Source organism: Humulus lupulus, chromosome 6 (assembly GCF_963169125.1).
Source record: "Humulus lupulus chromosome 6, drHumLupu1.1, whole genome shotgun sequence".
Lineage (NCBI taxonomy): Eukaryota > Viridiplantae > Streptophyta > Magnoliopsida > Rosales > Cannabaceae > Humulus > Humulus lupulus.
The window spans coordinates 216,208,562-216,220,106 of record NC_084798.1 but is presented as its reverse complement, the minus strand read 5'-3'; the positions used below and the strand labels follow the sequence as shown (position 1 = coordinate 216,220,106).

The 11,545-nt window shown below is 34.3% G+C and overlaps 1 protein-coding gene across 1 annotated transcript in view; it reads right to left on the bottom strand.

Moving 5' to 3' along the window:
• Window positions 1-464: 464 nt before the first annotated feature.
• The window catches only part of LOC133783250 (cytochrome P450 87A3-like), a 42,450-nt gene continuing 31,369 nt past the window's right edge, over window positions 465-11,545 (bottom strand). The window contains exons 9-16 of the mRNA XM_062222800.1: window positions 4,029-4,353; window positions 3,142-3,291; window positions 2,412-2,660; window positions 2,180-2,269; window positions 1,954-2,032; window positions 1,301-1,407; window positions 1,044-1,171; window positions 465-719 (exon numbers count right to left, since the gene is read on the bottom strand). Of these exons, the coding sequence (XP_062078784.1) occupies window positions 623-719; window positions 1,044-1,171; window positions 1,301-1,407; window positions 1,954-2,032; window positions 2,180-2,269; window positions 2,412-2,660; window positions 3,142-3,291; window positions 4,029-4,353 (1,225 nt within the window). The 3' untranslated portion in view covers window positions 465-622. The remainder of the gene's footprint in view (window positions 720-1,043; window positions 1,172-1,300; window positions 1,408-1,953; window positions 2,033-2,179; window positions 2,270-2,411; window positions 2,661-3,141; window positions 3,292-4,028; window positions 4,354-11,545) is intronic.

Here is an 11,545-nt window from a genome sequence, read left to right as displayed (position 1 = left end):
TTTTGTCGTTAATTCACTTTGGTTGTCGTTTGTCTTGGAAACTTGGTGTTTGTTGTGTTTTCTATTCAGTGTCGTTTGAGCTGATTATTCCAGTTACAGACAGGTCCTTTATTTAATCTCTAAAGCGGTACTGTTTTGGTATTGTATAAATACCACTGTTTATCAATGACATCATTTGATGATGAGTTTGAATTGGGTTCTTGTGTTGTTGTGAAGTGGATCAGGATCACTCTGTTTTCTTCAGCATAGACTCCTGCATATTTACATGTATGTTATGATATATGATATGTTATATTCACTCCTAAGTCATATATATGATTGAAAGATGTGTTTTACTTTGTAATTTTAATCACGCAGGGATGAAAAAGTACCAACTACATGTAGGAGTTTATTCAATAAAATTAAAACATTTGAGAATAAACCCATGTTTGGTCCAGGCTAAAGTACCAACTACATGTAGGAAATAGGGGTCTTATTTATTACAATAATAGAACTACACATTCTAATCAACATTACAACATAATAAAAGCACTTACAGCCAAAATAGTAAATTAAGCAAAGCCAAAAACATTATTTATTCATAACTTCATTATTATGCTTAATATATATAAATATATTAAGCTTAAGCTTCGCAATCTTTTTCTGATATTTTGAGGTGTAAGCCATTTGGGAACGATATGTAAGGTTTTCTAACAATGTTTCCTCCGACTACGGTCCACCTATAAAATTTATAAATTAAAATTCCATCAATATATATATGTATAATATAAGTTAATTATACTAAAAAATTTCTCCACTTTTTTTTTTCTTCAGCAATGATATGTTGACCAAAATTATACTCCAAAATATTTACCAAGTGATGCCACACTACTTTTTAAAGGAATAAATCTCATTTTAAATAAATATGATTAAATAAAAAAATTATATATAATAAAATATAATTATTTACCTGATACACACATTTAAACGTGGAATTTTTATTTATTTTTAATTTTTTGAGGAATAAAAGTGAATTTATTAATTAATGATATTTGGTTAATTACCAAAAATTTGTAACCAAATGATGAAGAAATATGGCCATTTGGAGTTTTGCAAATTCAGCTCCCACACAAAGCCTCGCACCTCCACCAAAGGCCATAAAAGTCTTGGATCCTGCATGTAATTCCTTCCCCTACATTTTGTTTTCATTATTTTACAATAATAATTTTAAAATAATATAAATTGTACAAAAAGAAATGAAATAATTAATAGTAATACTATTTGCTTAATTATTTAATTAATAATTAAAGTTATTTACTACCTTCCATCTCCAAGGATTGAAATTGAGGGGATCCTCATACTTATCAGGATTTAAATGAAGAGTTGAAGGAACAACAATAACAATCCAATTTGCAGGAATGGTATATCCTGAATTAAATATTGAGAATAGTCATAAAAAATAAATTTGAAATAATAAAATATTAATAAATTTAAAGGGAACTATTTATATATAGGACAATTTTTTTATATGAGCTTCACTTTAAAACCTGCTAATAAGATTCTTTAGTATTCTCGACTCGTGAATAGTTTTTGACCTGACTTTTTTTATGACCATGTATACTGTAGCTGTTTAGAGCATCTTAAAATTTTTTAGAAAATTATGAATAATTTACAGTACCGAAAACTAAGTTCAAACATGTTTTCCACGCGCACAAAAAAAATTAGTTACGCGTGCAACATGTTTGAACATAGTTTTCGGTACTGTAAACTATTCAGAATTTTCTAAAAATCGCGACAATGCTCTAAATAACTACAATATAAACGGTCATAAAAAAAAATTACATCAAAAACTATTCAAAGGTCGAGAACATTGAGAGCCCTACTGGTAGGGCTTAAAGTGAAGCTCCTATTTGAGAAATTCCCTATATTTATATCAATTAATAATATAATATCCATGTAATTTTTTCAACTTGCCATTGATCTCAACATCATGTACAACTTTCCTAAAAATTCCTGGCACAATATTTGCAAGTCGCATTGTTTCATTAATAACCTGCAAATTATAAGCCAGATAATAAAAAAAATTATAGAAAGTTATTATATTCATAAATGACAATAATATATATATGGGATCTATCTCTATAAGTATATAAATATATATATATATATTTAAAATAAAAAGCAACCCAACTATACTCACCATATGTGTAAAAGTCATAGATTTATATTCCTGCCATGTAATCCCAGAATCCTTGTTCTCACGATTTTTAATAATAGATGTATGCTCTTTCTGTAATATAAAATAAATTATTTAATACTTAGGTTTATATATGATTTTTATTATGAAAGATAATATGTATATTTAAAGAAATAAATGAAGAAGAGGATTAGATTATTAATAATATCATGTAAATAAATGATCCAAGACAAACCTCTAGTTCAGCTTGAACTTTAGGATGATCAGAAATAAACTTCACTGCCAAAGTAATGGCAACAGAAGTGGTTTCATAAGCAGCAAAAAGAAGCAGAAACACCACATTTACTGCCATATTTTCAGTCAAAAGCGTATTTTTTTTACTCACTTCCTCCAGTAAATGATCCAAATAATCACCGTATTTCTTGTTCGATGCTTTCCTTTCATCAAATTTCTCTTGGATCACTTTTAATGCATTCTTTCGACCCTGTGTATTATTATTAATTTGGACCAATATTAATAGATTATTAATTCTTCCTAAATATATATATATATATAGGAACGGTTACAACGTAAAACCAGTGCATCATTTTTCTATTTTCGACATCAAGATATATATAATTTTATTTTTTTTTATATGTAAAGTGAACATTGTAGTTATCTAGAACATCTTACAAATTTTTAAGAAATTCCGAATAAATTATAGTATCTAAAATAATGTTTAAACAGCTTGTTGCACGCATACTTATTATTTTTTTTCTATATACGCATGTAAAAATCAACTGTTTCAACCTTATTTTTGGTAGTGTAAATTATTCATAATTTTTTGAAAATTTACGGAGTGTGTTATTAAATAATTACAATGTACACTATTATATAAAAAAATTAGAAAAAAAAATTATCGAGGTATAAAAAACACAAACAAACTAACTGTACCGATGTTGTCAAAAATCGAGTCGAGTTAGTACCTGCAAACATGCATGGTAAGCTGTTCCTGGAATGTTGAGGGGAAATGAAATAAGGCCATCTAGGAAGGCAGAAAAGTTCTCTCTCAGTTTCTTTGCTCCCTCCATGTCATCATACCCAATGAGCTTCATAGCAGAATATTCAAATATCATCTGCATGCAAATATATATATACATATGTCATCTCTAGATGTAAAAATACTACTAAAACAAATATTTATATGGAAGACTGTTTAAAGGTTACTACCCATAGATGAGTACTAACAATTATAATGATGTGATAACATAGTCATTTGGTATAGCAAGTCACACAGGTAAATATTTTTTTTCTACATTAATTTCAAATTTAATTTTTTTTTTGTCATAATTAATAGTGTTTACAACCAATGAGAAACACTAGCTATATTTAGAAATTGACATGCATTTGAAAAATAAAAAGCTTACAATATTATATTTTCATAATAAATACACGTTTTTCATCACGTAATCCTTCCAAAAATTTGAAAAAATCCAAATTTATTTTTAGAAATATTAATTAACAACTATAAATATGGATCGTTGATTTTAATTTAATGGTTAGCATTAAAGTAATCATTCATGGGTAGCATACATATATATATATATATATGACAATTCTCATATAGGGTTTCACTTTAAGCCCTACCGGTGGAGTTTTTCAGTATTCTCGACCCGTGAACAATTTTCGGCACGATTTTTTTTTATGATCGTATATATTGTAGTTTTTATTTATGATCGAAAACTGTTCACGGGTCGAGAACACTGAGAACCCCATCAGTAGGGCTTAAAAGTGAAACACCTATAGGAGAATTGTCCTCTATATATAGCTAGCTAGAGAGATCGATATTTAATTTGTTACTATGTGTACGTACATCAGAAGAAACTTCTTTGATGTCCACAGTGGTGGCATGAGCCCATGAGGTGAAATGTCTGCGAGTTGTTTCCTCCATTTCAGGCAGCAATTTGAACCTCAAGTTCTCAGGACTAATAAGGTGAAGAACCAAGTTCTTGAGATGCTTATGAAGCGTGCCATGAAAACCCATCATGCTTTCATGGCCAAAGATTTCAATGAAACTCTCTGTGTACCCAATTCGGAAAGATTCCCCTTCTTTCTGAAATATTTTGTAATTGACTTCGGCATCTGTAGACACAACTACTTGTTGCCCCACCAGACTGCTCCGAAACAATGATCCATACCTGCATATATACATACATATAGATGAATTTAATTATTAGACATTTCCAAATAACCTTAAGTACGTATACCTACATTTATTTGATGACTTCAAAATTTAACTAAAAAAATATATCATATTTTTAGTCGTAATGAAAAATTATTATTATTGTGACTAAAAAACACATTATTAGCCCCATATAGCAAAGAGATAGAAATACCTTGTCATTCGCTTTTGGTAAAAAGGTGGTATGTTGTACAAAGAATGAGGAGAAAAATATTCGAGTGTCTCACCAATAAGAGGGAGACCCATAGAACCTGGAGGCAGCTTTCCATTGCATTTAGGGTTTTGCCATTTATAAGTCAAATGACTTACCTTAATGACAATTAAGGCTATAATGCACGTCAAAAATATCCACATTAATTTTCACTTATTTTAATAATATTTTTTCTTAAATGAAATGCTTTAATATAATAGATGATCCAGCTACATATTTATAGAATAAAGTTATATACTGTATACCCTACCAGTCAAACTTTTCATTCTTAGTACATGTTTCAGTTTGAATAATTGAGAGCAATTATTAATGCTTTAATAATAAAGTTATAAAGTTATATTCTGTATACTCTACCAGTCAAACTTTTTCGTTGTTCTTCTTCTACTATTTGATTGCCCTACTTAGTCACTCAATTCGTTTTTAACTTGAAAGGTGAAGGTGTCTGGCTTGAATTTTCAAATGAAATAATTTGTAGATTTTTTCCATCGGGAAATACTATCAAATTGTGGCCCGAATGATTTACATACTACTACAAAGAATGCTTTTTTCTGTAATTGTTTTAGCGAATACATTGCAATTTTCGCGAGTATTAAAAACTGCAGTGTATTAGACCACAAAGAAAAGTGGTATGCCAACCGTAGAGAAAAATGTTGTTTCTCCGCGGTTGACTTTTTACAACAGCAGAAAAAACCTTTCGATAAAAAAAATTAATTTTCAAATTCGATTATATATAATTATTTTCAATTCTGATTATATATATATATTTTCAATATTATTACATAGTCTTTTTAATAAAGAAGATTAATTTTTAATTTCAATTATATATAATTATTTTAAATTCCGATTATATATATTCAATAGTATAACCTAATTTGTTAAATTATTATATATATACATTTTATAATTAATACAAAATAATTAGCTAGTGAATAAATGACTTTAATCTTGCTAACCAATAAGTTAACAAGTTACATAAATATGAAAATTTAGATTTCATAAATAAATGACATTAATCTAGCTAACCAATCACTTTGTAGTGGTAGTAAATCATCTTTGACATTGTATCCATTTTTGTCAAACCACTGCAAAATTGAAAAGTTAATATAGATTAGACAATTAAATACTATGTCTAGTTTTTCTTAAGCAAAAAAGAGTGTAATATAAAACATACTTTCTTTTGTCGGATTCAGTGCATTTACAAGATCATGAGTGTATCTTAGTACATAATAACCACATTCATGACTTTCAAGTTATTTTGGACAAGAACATTTCAACAATTTTGTAAATGTGCCAATGTATTCATTGTCCGAACATTGTGTGTATGCTCTACAAAAATTAAAATTAATTAAATACATATTATACTCTCAACTTTTAAAAATTAACAAAGCATACATTACAATTGAAGAACTTACTTTTCCATAACCTCCTTAATTATTGGTGGAGATTTATGATTTTTTAAAGGGTCCAAAATTATGGTCATCCCTCGCTTTATCACAAGCACCAACATCCAATGTCGACTAAAACAATAATAAATTATGATAATTATAAGATTAAAATTCAACCATAGTAGTGATAATATTTAAGTAGTTCGTTCTTACTCAACAATCCAATTAATGAAATATATTTGGCCTCATCTATCCATAGTCATCATCCATTTGGCTATAAGATCCATCGTATAATTTTTACTTTTATCATTGCCAATAGAAAGATCTTCGGTGTCAAAATTTTTGTATAATTGTCGTGAATTTGGGTGCATGCTTTCCCAAATGAATCTATAGAATCAATCATTCATAATACATTTTCAATTAATAAATTAATATCGTCAAAAAAAAATTGGGCAGAGTTTCCTCTGAATCTATAGCATATCCAAAATTATTAGTACCTATAAATTCAATTCAAACAAACACATACAACAAACAACAAACAACATGCATGTTCTCAACCATAAGCCACCGCAACACACAAAATTCATGGAACCTACGTCACTAAGACACACATGTTCTCAACCTTCTGTTATCTCCACAGCACACAATTTCATCTCATAACTTACTTCACTACGGATGAATATCTAATATATTCAAACTCCTCTAATAGTTTGTAATGACATAACAGATTGAGTTCAATTTGATTTGATACATACCTCATACCAAACAACATAGCTGAGGATCCAATATTATCTATGGAGGCTGCTTGATAAACGTCTTCCAAAGCGATGAAGACAGCCTCGGGTTCTCCTATAAACTCCAGGTCAATGGGAACTTGTACAACCCCATTTATTCCTTTAATGGAATAATAGTCCTTCACTATAAATTTTAGACTCAAATCAATTTTGTCCCATTGGTTATCTGTTAACCAATTTTAAGGTTTCAGTGGGGATGACTACGTGAGAACCAGCTGTGTAACGCCCCAACTCTAGGGACCGCTACAGTGCACATTGCAAACAGTGCTAAACTCACTAATCGAGTCGTTTGGCCATAAACGTGTAACTAAGTATGATTAGCGGTTTAGGGGTTAAAAACCTTGGTTAAGATAAAACGTTTCACTAGAACGTTTACTGTATACATTGGGATCCCAAAAATATAATTTCAGAGTTTATTACAAGAAAGTGTTTACAACAGGCCGTTCTAAGCGGCAAAACAGGGTTCAGCCCTAGTTCCACTTTCAAACCTCGCCCAAGTATTGGTCGAGCAGCTGCATATGTACACGTCATCACCTAAGCTCTCCAACTCAAGGATGGCCCAGCTTTCTTTTGCCTTTACCTGCACCACAAAGCACCCGTGAGCCGAAGCCCAGCAAAAAAACTCATATGCTCATAAACAGTCATATCATGATATCAAATCATATCTGGCATGCCTAGCTATCATAGCTCTATTCAACATGCAAATGAGTTCAAACAGATGCTGGGGTATCCAGGATAAGAAATCCTGGCCTTTTGATTGGAGGACTATCCAGTCAATCCTAATCAGATGAGTGTCGTAACACTAGAGGTTCTGATAAACCATGCTGAGTGACCGACAAGCGAATCACTAACTCAAGTGGAAGGGTGGCTGCTGGGTAAGCCTCTAACCTTCGATAGGTTCTGGTAAACCATACTGAGTGACTGACAAGCACGTCACTAGTTCAAATGGAAGGCTGGCTGTTGGGTAAGCCTCTAACCTTCAACAGGTCCTGGTAAACCATACTGAGTGACCCACAAGCAAGTCACTGGGGCCTCAGCGCCCAAGCCATGCATATGATGATCAAAATGATCATGCAGAGCCCGTAGCTCTGATCAAATGAGTGAATATCACTTTGAGGTCCTGGTAAACCATACTGAGTGACTGACAACCAAGTCACTAGGGGCCCAGTGCCCATTCCCTGCAATGGCTCTACATGACTAGCCTTTGGCTAGATAAATGCTTGTTTATATTCATCGAACTTGAGGTCGGTCCTGCATTAATGCTCTTGGAGTCATTCAATGCAGAGGGTCGATTAGGTCCAATCGACATAGCTTGCACTACTCACTAGGGTTGTCATGTCTAGTGAGACAGCACAATGTGGCCACTGCCCAGTACCACTGCCGAACCTGACTAATAAGTCACAGCTTCACAGTCGATACTAACACCTTTGCCAATTCTGACTAATTAGTCAGTACCATGCACAAGTAAGCAATGCTATCAATGTGTATCATATGCCAATTATCCAAGAACAGGGCATTCAGCATGCTTACTAAACAGTTTCTAGCATAATTATGATCATGCACAAACTCAGAGACTCAAGCTCTGACCAATCTCATTTTCATCATTCATGGCATGCCCTAACCACATGTTTCTCGTGCATCACATGCATCACACTTAATCATCCAGCATGCCTCGACAATAATCACATGCAAATGGGCAAGATTGCCAAGCATTCATTATGCTATCAATGTTTACATTTAAACATTCAACATGCATCAATCATAACCATGCATGTCACATATGGGGTGCAGTTTTCTTACCTTTGGTCCAAGCACAGGTTACCAACAAATGAGCCACAAGCACGATCCTGATCCAAGCCTCTAGTGTTAACCTAGTCACAACCACAAATGGTGATCCAATGAGTTCAAGTTCTAAAACCAACCCTTGAACTAAAACTTAGCCTCCAAGACATCAATCCTCACTAATCCGGGTAGTAGGAATGATCCCGAGGCCTAAAACCATGTTTCCGGGGTCAAAACGAGCAAACGGGGTGAAAACAGGGCAAGGGCTGCGGCCCTAGCACCTTGGGCCGCGGCCCCCAGGGTTCTCTGAGGCAAGGGCCGCGGCGCCCGGCAAGGCGAAATCCTGGCACCTGCTTCTTCGAGCAAGGGCCGCGGCCCAACTTCGGGGCAGCCATTTTTCCTTCGTTTTAACCTTTTAAAACCTCCCAAAAACATGTCTAAACATTCCCAAATCATTAAATCAAAGTTCCCAAACTCCCCAATGGTCCAAAACCACCAAAACCCAAGGTTCAAACAAACTAAAAACTCAACGATTCACAAAGTCCAATTCAAGCTTAAAAACTTTTAAAAACTTAAAACTTAAACTTGAATTACCTCCGATTGAGTTGTTTCCAACTAAATCCTCCGGCTAATAAGCTTCTAATTCTCCTTAGGATTTCTATGCCTCAATCCTTGCTTGATTCCGAGTCCTAGAACTCAAGTTACCTTCGAAAATGCGATCGGGAACGAAAAGGGAACTTTTGGGAGAGAGAACGTACAGAACGTTCTTTTATTTTCTTAAAAGGTTACTTCAAGCTTAAGTAGCTTCCAATAAAACCTAATGCTCGGGGTCCCGAAAACACCCCCGGGGACATTATAGTCAAAACTTCCAGAATTTCCCCCTGGTCTTACTAACTCCCAATTTATCACCAAATGTTACTTCTCATTACCCAATAACCCGATAATGCTCTAAATACCCTTTGACTTACTCCAAGTCAAGCTTAAATCCCGTTGTGACTTTCCCACCAGCTTACCTCCTAGGATCGTCTTGTGCTGGGTAACCCTGGCATAACCAGATAATAACAAAGCACCACGCCCATTTCACATATATGCCAAAAATGCCCGAAATGGCCAAAATATGAAAATCACCCAAAATATGAAAATCACCCAATCAATCACAAATGGGTTCACATGCATATTTAATACACCTAAACATGCATGTTATCATTAAATAGCATAATAAAGCAATTATGGCCCTCCCGGCCTCCTAATCAAGGTCCTAAACCTTATTAGGAAATTTGGGGCATTACAAGCTGATGATAAATGTGGACTTGGTTATAGGGATTTTTGTTTAGATGAAGATGGACCCTACATAATATCATTTAACATATCAATATAGTGTACCCATTTGTTGACGCAGTATTTCGCCAACAGATAATTATACGAATAAATATGATGGATTAGTGTTGATTGATAAACTGTAATATGAAAATAATAGTATTCTAGGATGTAAGAATTAATTGCAAGAAAACAATAGTCACTCCTCTTTTAGGTGGTTCAGAGGTTAAAATCCTCTTAGTTCACCAATTGATATTATTGATATCTCCTCACTATTTCTTACAAAGTGTTTGTTTTACAAGAATAAGTCAACCCCTTGCACTATCAAGGGTTTCAGTATTTATAGGCGATTGATCTCTGAGTAGGTATTGGGGTCATCCCGTGACCTCTTCATCCATGAAATCATTTGTGTGACATTGATGATTAATTCCTAAACCTTGCAGTGAAGTGTGGTCTAATCAATAGGTATACATAGATAATGGGCCGCATGGCCCAAATCAGGAGTGGGATGCCTAAACACGCACGTTTATACTGCGTGTACGAGAATTCAGGAGTAGAATAGTTCGTGTTAGTTTTATCGACACCTCGTGATTTTTAGGAAAAACATTGGTTAATCAATTTAACTAACTTCTAAGTTTTAGGACCTGATTGTATCCAGGATATATTCCCCCCAAGTAAGCAGAAAAAGATCTTTCTCGGTTACTTGAACATTCTCTTTTAAGTCCATATGCACACGGAAACATAAGATGCAAGAAATATACTCCTCATTTTTTAATAAAACAAGGTGACTTTTATAATTAAGCCTTACAAAAGCACGACTATTGATAATATTTCTTTAGGTGTACAGTATTCCATGTCTGTGGGGCTGTTTCCCCATTAATCTGAGCGAGCTTAAAGGTTTCTTCATTCACAATCTCTATTATTTGATAGGGACCTTCCCAGTTTGGTCCCAAAACTCCGTCCTTGGGATCCTTACCGGCTAAAAAGAGCCTTCGGAGCACCAGGTCGCCTAAGTTAAAGACGCGTTTCTTGACCCTTGAGTTGAAATACCGAGTGATTTTTTGTTGGTAATGCGCGAGCTACAGCTGCGAATCTTCTCGTTTTTCATCAATTAGGTCGAGGGACGCGCTAAGTAATTTGTCTATCTGGTCTTGGCTGAACGCCCAAACTCTGTGCGAGGCCATCTTTGTCTCGACAGGAAGGACTACTTCACTTCCGAAGGTCAGGGAGAAAGGAGTATGCCCCATCGAAGTTCGGTGTAAGGTCCAGTATGCCCACAGAACCTAGGGGAGCTGTTCAGGCCAAACTCCCTTAGCTTCATCCAGCCTCTTCTTAAGGCTCGCTTTGAGCGTCTTGTTCACAGCCTCGACCTGCCCATTAGCCTGGGGGTAGGCCACAGAGGAAAAACTTTTAACTATGTCGTGCCTTTCACAGAATTCGGTGAAGAGGTCGCTATCGAACTGGGTTCCGTTATCCGACACGATCTTCTTTGGCAGCCAGAATAGGCAGATAATATTCTTAACCACAAAGTCGAGGACCCTCTTTGATGTTATTGTCGCCAGGGGCTCCGCTTCTGCCCATTTCGTGAAGTAGTCAATAGCCACCACTGTCACCAGACCCCAAACGGCCACGGGGACGAGATCATCTTCAACTCGACTG